Source organism: Canis lupus, chromosome 28 (assembly GCF_011100685.1).
Source record: "Canis lupus familiaris isolate Mischka breed German Shepherd chromosome 28, alternate assembly UU_Cfam_GSD_1.0, whole genome shotgun sequence".
NCBI classification, from domain to species: Eukaryota; Metazoa; Chordata; class Mammalia; order Carnivora; family Canidae; genus Canis; species Canis lupus.
The window spans coordinates 25,040,411-25,054,597 of record NC_049249.1 but is presented as its reverse complement, the minus strand read 5'-3'; the positions used below and the strand labels follow the sequence as shown (position 1 = coordinate 25,054,597).

Genomic DNA, 14,187 nt, shown 5'->3' with positions numbered 1-14,187 from the left:
ATTTTTAATTTAACATAAAAAAGGATACATGTTATATACAAAGTTTAATAACTAAAACTCAATGTGCACACCACTAAGCTGAAGACGAAGAGTACTGTCTGAAAATCTTATGGTTCTCTCCCATGATCATATCACCTCCTTTTCCCACAAGGAACCACTAATCTAAAAATTTGTGTTTTTCATTTTTTTCTTTGCTTTTTCAATTTTACCATGTCTCAATGGATCTTTCAATGGATAGCTGACCCTTGAGAACAGGTTTGACTACTAGGTCCACTTATATAAAGATTTTTTTCTATCAAAACAGTATAGTACTGTGCTGTACAGGATCTTGGCATCAAGTCATTCGTTAAAATTAATGAATGACTTGATTAAAAAATGTATCAAAACAAATACATTTATTTATATCTATGTGTGCATATGTGTTTCATATTATGTATTTCATCAAAACACAATCCTATAGGACTTATTACCATTTTTATGATAGAAACTTGCTGGTAGTTCAATCATTACTTTATAAATAAATTTCTTTACAGATAATTAATATTTTCCAAAATATCAAGTTTGTTTTAAGCTCCTTGATAATTTGAATATCATAACTGATTATATTTGCTTTGTTTTATTACCAGAAACCTTAGAGACAGATTATCTTTAGCAAAGTATAACGAAAGCATGCATTCATTTTTTGGTATTAGTACAGCTGCATCTCTTTTCTACCCTGTTTACCTGTTGCTTCAATTTCTTTATTTTAAATTTATTAGTGTTTGTTTCTTTGTAAGCTACCTGAATCCTTTGTGGAAATAAAAGTATAAGTAAATGGAGTAGAATCCATTACTGGTATGATTAACTGTGATAATTGATCCACATAGGAAAAAAACTTTAAAATCTGGGAATCATAGAAGTAAAAACGCTTTCTTCTAAGAACTATAAATGTACATTTTTTAGCCAATCTTTTGATGTAGGACCAAAACCTTTTCTTCATGTAGCCTCTGATGGGTCTTGTATACTATACTGTATTTTCTCTTATTTTTTAACATTTTTTTCTCTAGCTTACTTTATTGTAAGAATATATAATATATATAATACACAATATACACATCAATCAACTTTATGTTGTCAGTAAGGCTTCCAGGCAACAGCAGGCTATTAGTAGTTAAGTTTTGGGGTAGTCAAAATTACACACAGATTTTTTTTTCCCCACAGAAGAGTCAGCACCCCTAACTCCCCCCTTGTTCAAAGGTTTGTTGTATAGTCTTGCTTCCTATTCAACTTTCTGTAAAAGAAATCATATTGTAGGTCTCTTCTGTAACTTGGTTTCTTACTCAGCTGCCTAAGACTTGTCTGCAAATGCTAGCCGTAGCTGTGGTCTGTTATTTGCACTGCAGGACAGCCTAATGTATGAAGATATTACAACATCGAATCTATTTCCCATGTTTTCCTCCTGATAAATTCTGTCCTCTCTCAAATTCCTAACTATGGTAGAACTTCAGAAATATCTTCTTAATGTACTAAAAAACTTGTGTTTACAAGAACCATTTTTATCAGCCAGTCCCCTTCAAGTTGCTTTTTTATTTTTATAAAGATTTTATTTATTTATTCATGAGAGAGACAGAGGCAGAGGCAGAGGGAAAGGGAGAAGAGGCTCCATGCAGGGAGCCCAGTGTGGGACTCGATCCCGGGACTGTGGGATCATGCCCTGAGCCAAAGGCAGACACTCAACCGCTGAGCCACCCAGGTGTCCCTCAAGTTGCGTTTAATTCCACATCTATTTAAACCAGTTGTACGATTACATAATTTATATGTACAGAACCAATTCAATATGAATGCAAAGTTGTTTTTATGAAAACAAAGTTGTACACTTTGGAAAAAACCTAATAAAATCAAGTATCTAAGTCAAATTGTTGAACTAAGTGTGGAAAGACAATTCTCATGACACTTCAAGGAAACCAAAGCAATATATTTTGAGTGGTATAAGACCCATCAGAGGCTACATGAAGAAAAGGTTTTGGTCGTACATCAAAAGATTGGCTAAAAAATGTACATTTATAGTTCTTAGAAGAAAGCATTTTTACTTTTATGATTCCCAGATTTTAAAGTTTTTTTCCTATGTGGATCAATTATCACAGTTAATCACACCAGTAATGGATTCTACTCCATTTACTTATACTTTTATTTCCACAAAGGATTCAGGTAGCTTACAAAGAAACAAACACTAATAAATTTAAAATAAAGAAATTGAAGCAACAGGTAAACAGGGTAGAAAAGAGATGCAGCTGTACTAATACCAAAAAATGAATGCATGCTTTCATTATACTTTGCTAAAGATAATCTGTCTCTAAGGTTTCTGGTAATAAAACAAAGCAAATATAATCAGTTATGATATTCAAATTATCAAGGAGCTTAAAACAAACTTGATACTTTGGAAAAAAGTATTATCTATAACACAGAGATCAGAAAAAAAAAATCTTTAGTAAAGAAATTTATTTATAAGGTAATGATTAAACTACCAGCAAGTTCCTATCATAAAAATGGTAACAAGTCCTATAGGATTGTGTTTTGATGAAATACATAATATGAAACACATATGCACACATAGATATAAATAAATGTATTTATGTTTTGATACATTTTTTAATGAATGACTTGATGCCAAAATACTGTTTAGTAAACACAATTGTAAGAACAAATATTCTGTGATGCAATTTCCCCATACTTGGCAAATCTAATCTAGGATTAGATTTTAGAGTAATTTAAGGTAGTGGCTCTAAAATGTTTTTGGGTAATGTACAACTTTGAAATTCTGATGAGAATCTGATCAATTGCCCCAAATCTAATATAGAATCTCTGGGAAGTTTAAGTACCTGAAAAAGCCTAACCAGGAATGCCTGGGGTATAACTCAAAGTTAAAAACTGTTGGACTAGAATAGTCATTGTGATTATAAGTCCTTCAAGATATAATGCTTGAAAACCATTTTCTCTTAGCATTTTGAAAGTTGTTAAGCTTAAGTGCACTCAAGATTACTCCTTTTGCCAAGTACCTGGAGCGAAGCTATTCTGAGCTGTAAGTGAAATGTGGAGCCATATGTTCTTAATGATCTGTTGAGCTAAGGTAAGTCTCACTTCCTTTACTGAGAACTGAGCTTAATAAAGACATGAGTCTCAGCATATTACTCTAGTTGGAAGCTGAGAGAGTACTTTGTCTATAGAGCCAAGATTTCCTTAGAAAACAATTTGGGTACGTTCTCAATAGGAAATAAACAACCAGAGATTTCATGCTACAAAGTATGAAAAACTTTTAGCCTAGAAAAAAAATATTTAAGTAAATCCGACTAAATAAAGTATCCAGTAAAGTACATCCTATTTTTAAGCAATATAAACTGATTTATGTGATAGACTGAATTACTAGTCTTACTTCTTCACTTCTCTGTTCTATTATACATCCACACCCCTATCATGGCCTCATTGTAGGCAAAGTGCATAGCCCTGTCCCATGACTTCGAGCTTAGTCATGTGACACGCCTAATACAATATAGGTAAGCAGATCCCAGGTGAGCAAAGGCTTAAAATGTGTGTAACTGGGCTTACTCTCTTGTATTCCTGCCTTTTGCCAAAAGAATATGCCTCAGACAGCTACTGGTTCAAAGAAGTTGAGAAACAAATGGGGCAGATCTAGACCCAAACAACATCTTGGAACCAGGCCCAGGCTTAGCCTTGATCAGCTGAACCCCAATCCTATCTGAGAAATAAAGGTTTAGGTTTGTATGAGTGTTTTGGGATGATTTATTATGAAGTGTTACTGTGGCAATTATTAACAGATACAGCAAACAGAAATTGTAATTTGCAAAAATGTAAATATCTATAGCTGAATTGCTATATGCACTATTAGCTTTAAATCCCGGGGGGGGGGGGGGGGGTTTACATACTAAGGAGAGACCATTTTTTTCCCATGAGGGAGGGTAACAGCATATCAAAGTAACAATTCTCATCCACTTTGACTATTTTACTGAGAGAGATGTTTCCCTATTTTTCTGTCTATAAGATTTATGTTCAAATAGTTCAGTGTATCAATAGTTCAGTGTACTCTTGCCAAGGAGGTAGGACTGATAGATAAGTCCTGGTGGGGATGAATATTTTTAGCCCTGAAATTATTTAGAATTGTGGGTGTATGGTAACAAAAAGAAGACTGAACTGTAGCTGGCTACTATGTTTTACAATTCTCTGCATATATTCCCTTACTGATTGCACCTGGGACTCACTACTCCCTCTCCCTTCCCAACCCCTCCTCCCTGTGAGCCACTAAAACAACTCATGATTATTAGGACACAGAATTCCAAAAATAAAAGTCTCAAAAGTAACTTATGCAAAATACCTAAGTTCTTATTAAGTGCAGCAATACCAGAGTTCATTCAATTATTTGAATATTAAAAGTCTTATAAAGATAATCACAATGGAAAAAATGAAGGTCTTAGAATTATAACCAAATTAACATCACAATAGGAAATTATCTCAAATGTAAAGCCATTAAACCAAGCCCGTGCTTATTCACCATATAAATATAATTCAAACCATACAAACCATCTAGTCCCAAATTCCATTTTCAATGTATTCTACTAACTTTCTTTTTTCATTACTCTGGTTTTAGATGTGTAGATAACTATCTCAGAATCACTGGGGGCCAATGAAAAATAAAGAGTACTAATGCGGGATCCCTGGGTGGCGCAGTGGTTTGGCGCCTGCCTTTGGCCCAGGGTGCGATCCTGGAGACCCAGGATCGAATCCCACATCAGGCTCCCGGTGCATGGAGCCTGCTTCTCCTTCTGCCTGTGTCTCTGCCTCTCTCTCTCTCTCTCTCTCTGAGACTATCATAAATAAATAAAAATTAAAAAAAAAAGAGTACTAATGCTCCTACATTATTTTTTAGTCAATTAATATAGATAAGATTATAAAAATAATGTAAATATCTCATTGTAAATACCTACATAATTCACTAAAGTTTTTTTAATTACCCAAAAGTAGCTATTCTATTTCAGTACAAATTTTAATAATCTAAAAAAAGCAGCTATCATGTCTTGATTTCTTTTCAAATTAGAGTAAATAAAAAGGACATTGTTAAATAGCATAGTTCATGAATAATCATCTGAAGTTCTGAAACTACAGTCTTTCCAATTTAAGAATATTCAGAACTATATTAATTGGAAACTGTAGCTACGACAAAATTCTTTAACCTCAGAGTAATATATAGTCTATTGTGTGTATAAAATGTTACATATAATATATACTGTAACTTACATATATTACTGCTGGCTTTATTGTTACACAATTAACAAATCCCACCATAGGTAACAAAAGTATAAAATAACTAGCAACTAGAATTAATCCAAATGGATGTCCCCCAAATATTTAAAAAATCTTACATTTATTAAAGGAAAAGTAACTTATATTTACTACTAAAAGTTTACATACCTGACATTCCAAAAACTACATCCCAAGGGGAACTAATGGGTTGTTCTTCTCCTGGAGCTCCACCTTCTTTATCTGTACCTTGAATTCCAATGCCGGCTACAGTGCTCACCATCTCAGCTTCTAGATCAATCTATAAAAATCAACATGTTTTATGAAATGCATGTTACTTTTTTTTTTCCTTTTGGTACCTGAAGATTTCCAACAGAACATACAGAAAGTTTCTGCAACACAAATACTCTTTAAAAAAAAAAAGTTAAAAGAAAAAGGCTAATCGAGTATAGGGTGAGCTTGTTATTCAAATGCACAAAACTCAGTCCTTTTCATTTCCCCTTCCATTCATTCCCCCTCCCTCATCATGGCCTCTACCAGGATTGGTGTTGATGTCATCCTAACTATAAAATATGTTAAAAGAAAGTGAAATTTGAAATTTCAAAGCAAAATCTAAAAAGATGCATGTTTCTTAAAACTAAATGTATGTATTTCAATTATGCTTGTCTAGTACTTGACAAATACAGAGCTTAATATGTGCTAGGCATTGATCCAAGAATCATCCATCCATCCTTCCTTCCTCATAATAATCCTATGATTAATATTGAGGAAATTGAGGCAAAGATCATAAAGCAGCTTTCCCAATATCCCATAGCTGGTATGTTGAGATCTAGGATTTAAACCCAGGCAGTTCTAACTCTACTACATTATACTGCCTCTACTTTATAAACTAAGATAATGAAGTCTACTGAAACAAGATGCTTTGGTTTTCAACTCCTGAGACCTTTCCCCCAACATTTTTCCATGAAAATTATCAAACAAACATAAAAGTTGAAAGAATTTTGCGTCAAACATCCATACACCCACCACTTCATATAAACATTTCACTTACCTGCTTTATCATGTATCTGACTGAGCTATCTGTCCCTCAATTCATTTACACTTTTTGATGCATTTCAACGTAAACTGTAAACAAGAGTACACTGACCCTAAATATCTCTGCATACTTAAAATTAACAAGAGTTCCATATTTTTCAGTTCCTTTTTTTCTTGAGGCAAAATTTGCAATGAAATGCACATACCTTAAATGTATCGTTCAATGAATTCTCATAAATGCATTCCTCTGTGTAGCCTCAACTTACATAAAGATATCGAATGAGATCTACATTCTGTTAAGTCCCCTTAAGCCTCCTTCCAATCACTCCTACCCCCAGAGGCAGAGTACTGTTTTTCCATCATGGATCTCTTCTAAGACTTCAGATAAACTGAACCAAAAAGTACGGACTCTTGCGTGTGAGCCTTTTACCAAACAGGTTTCTGAGATTTATTCATATATAAGTAGTTTGTTCAGTATTCCATCATAGGAGTATGCCACAGTTCATTTACTTATTTTTCTACGGATGGATACTTGGACTATTTCCAGTTTGGGGCCTTCAAACAGAGTTGCTTTCAATATTCTTGTATATAAGCCTTTTGGTGAATGTATTTTTTCACTTCTTTTGTGTACATACCCAGGACTATATAGGGCAGGTATAGGATTAGTTTGATTAAAACAAAACAAAACTGCCAAAAGGTTTTATTCCCCCAGTGATCTATCATTTCTGAATTTCCACCAACAATGTATGCAAGTTCCAACTGCTCTACATCCTTGTCTTGTCAACCTACGGTGTTGTCTTTTATTTTTGGTCTTTTTAATTTTAACCATTATAGTGGATGTATTTCAGTGTGGTTTCTTTTTTTAAGATTTGTGTGTGAGAGAGAGAGAGGAAGAGAAGGTGAACACAAGCAGAGGGGGCAGCAGAGGGAGAAGCAAACTCCCCACTGAGCAGGGAGCCTGATACGGGGCTCCATTCCAGGACCCTAGGATCATGACCTGAGCCGAAGGCAGATACTTAACAGACTGAGCTATCCAGGTGCCCCTTTCATTGTGGTTTTACTTTGCATTCCTTTTTTAACCTGTGATATTGATTACTTTATGAGTTTGTGGCCATTCTTACATCTTTTGAAAAAATGTCTTTAAATCTTTGCCACTTATTTGTAGGAAACTTTATATTTCATGGATTCTAATCCCTTCAGATATGTTTTGTAAATTGTTGTGACTAATTTCTGACAGCCTGTAGCTTGTCTTCATTTTCTTAACAGTAAATTTTAAGAAGATTTAAATTTTGATATATTCAAATTTATCATTTTTTTCTTTTAGGATTTTTCTGTGTTCGGTCTTTAAGAAACGTTTCCAATCTGCGAGTCACAAAAATTCTGTTTTCTTCTAAAAAACTTTATGGTTTTAACATTTATATTTAGGTCTCTGATGAATACTGAATTGATGTTTGTATTTGATGTGTGAAGTAGGGGTCATGTTTCTTTTTTTCCTTACATATGAGTATCTGGTTGTTCAAGTACAATATGCAGAAATGACTTTCCTTTCTCCCTTGATTATTTCGATGCTTTTTGAAAAATCAAGTAACTGTGTAGGTTATGAGGTACCCTCTAGACATTCTATTCTTTTTTACTGAACTATACATCTATCCTTGCAAAAGTACCACACAGTCTTGACTAGTGTAGTATTAGAGTAAGTCTTGAAATTAGATAGTGTGTCTTTTAACTTTGTTTTTCGAAGATTGTTTTAGATACAGTAAACCTTTGTTTTGCAACCTCCAAGTAAAAATATTGGAACCTGCTTGTCAATATCTTTAAAACAAACAAACAAAAGAGCCTGATGGAATTTTGATTGAGACTGCATTGAATCCTCAGATCAATTTGGAGAGAATGGATATTGAGTCTTCCAATCCAATTACTGGATTATTTTTTTTCTTAGTAATGTTAGAGTTTAAAGTATACAGTTCTTGCATGTATTTTGTTAAATTTATTCTATGTATTTTTTATTATTGTAAATAAAATTTAAAAATTCCAACCTAATTTACTATTACTAGTATATAAAAATACTGTTCATCTTTTTATATTGACATTGTATTCTGCAACCTTCCTAAATTCATTTATTTGTTCAAGTAGTTTTTTTATAGATTTCTTAGAATTTTCTATGTACGTGACATGTAATTGGCAAATAGATAGTTCTTCTTTTTCAGCGTATGCCTTTTCTCTTTCCTGCCTCATCACAATGGCTAGTACTTACACTGGGGGTAACTTTTAACAGGTGTGGTGAGAATGGTGATCCTTCCCTTGTCCCCAGTCTTGGAGGAAAAGCATTCACTATTTTGCATTAATCATAGTTATAAGCTTCTTGTAGATGTTCTTTATCATATTGAGGATACTTGTTTTAAGTTTATTAATTTTATCATAAATAGAAAAACATTAAAAAGCATTTAATATCTAATCTAGCAAAGCAATCAGTTATTATCTTTTATTCTGTTACTATGGTGAGTTACATTGATTTAAGCAGTATCCTCTTGCATTATTTTTAGTGGCTCTTCTATAATCTCCTGAAATTGTAAAGAATATTCATCAATGTAACCTTATTTGTATTTTAACTGAACCCAATCTGCAAAATACAACAGGCAGCTAGGGATGGGCCCTTGAAATCCATCTTGATTTAAAAAATATATCAAAAACTGTTAAGATAATTCCTCTTTGCAAAAAGCCACAGGTCCAGATGATGTTACAGCAGAGTCTTAATGAATATTCAAAAACCATTAATTTCTATATTAGACAAATTATTCCAAAAAACAGAAAAAAGAGCAAAAACTAATTAGCTCGTTTAATGAAGTTGGTGTGACCTTGATTCCAAAATCAGGTGAGAACAGTATAAGAAAATATAGAGCCATTTAATTTGTGAACATGAATTTTAAAATATTTAATTCAGGATAATCAAATTCAGCTGACTTTTTAAAAAAAATTACTAAAATGATAAAAGTTTTAACAATGATTGGTTACCTCTGGGGAGCTAGAACAGATGATATGAACCTTTTTTACCTTTATGTATTAGTTCTTTTTTATTTTTATTTTTTTAAGATTTTATTTATTTATACCTGAGAGACACAGACACTGAGAGAGGAAGAGACACAGGCAGAGGGAGAAGCAGGCTCCATGCAGGGAGCCTGACGTGGGACTCAATCCCAGGTCTCCAGGATCACATCCTGGGCTGAAGGCAGCACTAAACCGCTAAGCCACCCGGGCTTCCCATATTAGTTCATTTTTAATAAGTAACTTTTGGAATGAGGTAAAACAAATTTTAAGACTGACTGATACGTATTTCCAGGCAAAGCATAAGAGCTGAAGGGAGGTGGGAGTGGTATGCTTTTTTTGTTTGTTTGTTTGTTTGTTTGAGGAAATTTTAACCAAAAAAAGGACAAAGCTTCACTCTGTAAACAGTGGTTAGAAAATACCTCAAAATAAGGAGCTTTGGGGTGATTAGGCACTTTGAAACAAAGGATAAAAAAAGGACTTGATTGGTAGGTTTGTCTTCTGTGACAACTACAGACTGATATACAGGAAATTAAGACACCTAAGAATAAAACTAAAGCAGTTAACTCCGAAAAAAGTGTAACAAAGAGGATTTGAAGGATTTAAGCATCACCCTCTCATTTCAAATATTTAATGTAGCAAGTAAATATAATTTTTTTCCAATTAGAAGTAGTAAAAGTTTACTTAAAATCGAAAATTACCTTTCTTATAAGGTGGTTTTCAGTATCTGCTACGTATATGATATTATTCCTTATAGCTACACCCTGTGGTGAATTAAAAGTTGACTCTGAAAATATTCCATCTTTTCTTCCAGGGTTGGGTCCTAAAAGACAAGATAGTCACAAGACAATTTTTTTCCACTTAAAAATTTATCTCAAAGTAAACCCCCCTAAAATATATTTTTCTTCCCCCCCCCTTTTAATTGTATCTATAGGGAAAGATGGATGTCAGTTGAACCTATTGAATCATTTTACAACATATGTAAATCCTGCCAAAATAAATAAAATTTGTATTTAAAACTGGGATTTTAATATAAGTAGTATGATACTTCCACATAAAAACTTTCCCAAGATATGTTTTTCTCAAGAATAAGTTTTGCTAATGACAGGGCTTAGTGGATAATGGTTACTTTAGTAGTATCCATCAGAAGAGAATATTTTTAAAATTATCTTAATTATCTATAACCTAGACTAGAAAGCATTAAAAATAATTTTAATCTTTTCACATCTAGATGAATGACTTAATTTTGGAAGATATACTCCCTTGATAATACATTGAAAATTATGAATTCTTTCCTCAGAAAAATATATGTGCCCATAAGATGTCACAAACAATTTCACGGGATTCCTAGATCCTGAAGGCCATTCAAGCATTTAACTAGCCTATGTACCTCAGGTTAAGAAACCATCATATTTACTATTTCACTTTGTCACAAAGTTCTACAGTATCCTATAAACACATGGAGAAACAAAGAATGATACTGGTTTAATGGCCTACTTCTCAGCTTCTCTAATACAGGCAGAGTTTCAAGGGTGGAGAGTACACAACATAAACATGTAACTGTTACTTCTGTGACCAGAGAATAAGCCATTCAAAGCCTCTAAGTCAGCACTCCCAAACTACACTTTGCAGAACTCCACTGTCCTAGATGTTAGTAAGAGAAGTAATATAATGTAGTGGCTAGGAACATGAACTCAAGAATCCAAGTGACTTAGTTTAAACTCTACCTTCTTCCTAGCTGATGATCTAAACTTGTTCTTTATATCTCAGTTTCTCTTCTGTAAAATGGAATATATCCTAACTCATAGCTCTGTGAGGGTTAAATTGTTAAATTAATATGGGTAAAGTGCTTAGAATAATGCCGGGCATATACGTGTTTGCTATTATTACCATTATTAATAATACTATTATTGTTGTTAATGGGAGCTCCCTGTGGGAAAAAAAAGGAGAGTATCCTAGTCACTTCAGATTGGAAAATATTGTATGTTATAACTTCTCTTAAATATTCATGAGGTACATAAGCAGAGTAAAAGATTGAGGAGTACAGTGACATCACCACCAATAAAAGTCTCTTAAACCACATCTAACTAATATTTCCTAATTGTATCTGATCACAGAAATTCTTTTTAAAAACTACTGTAGAATAACTTTTAATTTATCACAAGAGAACATCATTCCTAAAAATATGCTTGGAAAAGATAGCTTGCTGATGGTTTCTCTGTTTAACAAAGGAAAATATTCATTTACATTATTTTGAAAATTATAGTTAAAACCCTTTTAACCATTTAACTCAATCTATTATAATAGATAAATTTTGAGCAACAATTCTCATAATTGCCCATCGTAAACCCAAACATCAAGTTGCTGAAATGAAAGAAACACAAAACACATATTCTAATAAAAATGAAAAAGAAGAAATGTGAAAAATCCAAGAGCTAGGGGAACAATCTCTAGGAACACTAAGAATAACACTAGGCTTTAGGAATAAGGGTAGTTTATTTGGGGACACCTGGGTAGCTCAGTGGTTGAACATCTGCTTTCAGCTCAGGACGTGATCCCAGAATCCAGGATGCAGTCTCACATCTGGCTCCTTGCAGGGAGCCTACTCCTTCTGCCTATGTCTCTGCCTCTCTCCCTCTCTCTTTGTGTCTCTCATGAACAGATGGATAAAATCTTAAAAAAAAAAAAAAAAAAAAAGACTAGTTTATTTGCATTAGGAATGCAGATACGCCTACTTTAGTACTAATGCTGCATATGTTATTAAAGCAGGACTGCAAAGAGATGAATTACTTTTCTCTTTGCTATTATGTTACTAGATGTCAATTCAGCCTGAGTAAGCAGGATTAATAAGAATGTACTTAACAGATTTTATTAACTATGTAGATATCAATAAAAGCCTGTTTTAGATCTAAAACCAGGGTGATAAATTTCAATTTTAATACACTTCCTCAAGCTATTTTTTTTACTATAAAATATATTACGTATCACAATTAGATGCAAACTTTACCTCCAATGATGTATTGAATTTGTCCATTCTTCCAGACGACCAAAATTCTATGATGTCCAGTGTCTGCTATTACCAATCTATTAGAAACATGGTCCACTGTTACTTTGCCAGGAAACAGCAATGGTGAAGGTGGCAATGAATCTTTATAGAGTTTTATTTCAATTTTATTATCTCTGATCTGTCCCCTGTCTTTATAATACTTTAAAGCTATGGAAGTATATAAAAATAATTTATCTTTGTGTCCCTCTCCGATCAAAGAAAACAACATATTTCCACGGGGTCCAAGTATGACCAGAGTTGGCCAGCAGGAAACTTCTAGTTCTTGCCAAAGACTGGCATCTGCATCATTAACCACAGGGTGAGTGATGTTGTATCGAAGAACAGCGCTCTTAATGTTATCCAGGACTTTTTCATTTGGAAATTTAGCTGAGTGAACACCAACAATCAGAAGACCATCTAAATGGGAAAAATTATAAGTTAAACATTAGGAAGTATTAAAGTTTGAATGTCATCATCCATACATTAGGTTATGAGTCATTAATAAACACTACAAGAGTTTTGTTTTGCCTTTTTTTTTTAAAAGGCAGACCTAAAATAGTGTCTTCAACTGCATTTAAACACATGCATAGGGCAGCCCCGGTGGCTCAGCGGTTTAGCGTCGCCTTCAGCCCAGGGTGTGATCCTGAAGACCCGGGATCAAGTCCCACGTCGGGCTCCCTGCATGGGGCCTGCTTCTCCCTCTGCCTGTGTCTCTGACTCTCTCTGTGTCTCTAATAAATAAATAGATAAATCTTAAAAAAAAAATAAACACATGCATAAAAAATTAACATCTAAATCTCGTGACAGTCTTGGTAACTATGTAAAAATATATGTGATCAAAATCATGTGGTTATTTCAGGACTGAACCTCTTTGTGTCTTAATTTTTAAAAAACACATTAATTTCTTATGAAGATACTGAAATATTGTTATTATCCCCTACCTATTATAAGTGCCTTTGAAATATTTTTATTATCCCCTACCTATTATAAGTGCCATTGAAATTCATAGTGACTATGACTATTTTTTGCTAATATTTATCATTATATTATCCTCTTAGATTTTTCTGGCCTACCTACATTACAGATTAATGGAACAAATATAAACAAGATGTTTCTATAATATAAGGTCTTTGATTTATTAAAACTCCTATTATATAGTTCTTAAAACAAGCCTGAATTGTAGATAGCAGAACTGCTAAAAACAAAGAACAAGATACTTCTTTTACCTAATCAACATAGTATGTCAAAAAGATATAGGAAAAAAAGTAAAAAGTGTTTGGATTCAGAGAAAAAACTCAATATTGACTACCAAGGTAACACAGGTAATAATGGCTATGTAAATTATAATTCCCCAACACACTCATCAAAAACCATGCACATCAGCATAAAGAAAAAATAAAACCATGCAAATTGGGGGGTTTAATTTCCTGATAGCTCATTCTTCCATTTGCAACTATTAACTCCCAACAAAACATCACACATGTACACATACCCCTGCCTAATGACCCAGAAAATACACAAAAGCAGGTACATTGCTAACAAGGGGTCAAAACGTGAAGAAGCAAACCCTGAAGGGGAGTTTCCAATGTTTTTTTCCACTTCATGGCTTTACACCGAGGTAGGCCCCAGTCAGGAAGCAATGAGGGTGGTGAAAACAATGGAAACCTCTTTCTGGCCCAAGGAGCCAGCAAGACTGAAGGATGTGGTGGGAACCCCAAAGGGAAGAGAGCTGAGAAGGGGGCTCCCCGTTTCTGAGTATGAACACTATCTTGGCT

The 14,187-nt window shown here is 33.6% G+C and overlaps 1 protein-coding gene and 1 long non-coding RNA gene across 8 annotated transcripts in view; one reads left to right on the top strand and one right to left on the bottom strand.

The window, feature by feature from the left end:
- Window positions 1-8,729, top strand: part of LOC106557950 — a 159,490-nt gene extending 150,761 nt beyond the window's left edge. The window contains exon 9 of one of the 2 annotated variants that reach the window (XR_005380632.1): window positions 7,649-8,729. This is a non-coding gene — a long non-coding RNA (uncharacterized LOC106557950). Of the gene's footprint in view, window positions 1-2,979; window positions 3,891-7,648 lie in introns of those variants that run through there. The other variant, XR_005380631.1, reaches the window with a different exon arrangement.
- NHLRC2 (NHL repeat containing 2) overlaps window positions 1-14,187 on the bottom strand; it is a 64,743-nt gene that overhangs the window by 31,605 nt on the left and 18,951 nt on the right. For all 6 annotated transcript variants that reach the window (XM_038578851.1, XM_038578848.1, XM_038578849.1 and 3 more), the window contains 3 exons: window positions 12,374-12,829; window positions 10,068-10,189; window positions 5,461-5,590 (listed from right to left, as the gene is read on the bottom strand). In XM_038578851.1, coding sequence (XP_038434779.1) covers window positions 5,461-5,590; window positions 10,068-10,189; window positions 12,374-12,829 — 708 coding nt within the window. The remainder of the gene's footprint in view (window positions 1-5,460; window positions 5,591-10,067; window positions 10,190-12,373; window positions 12,830-14,187) is intronic.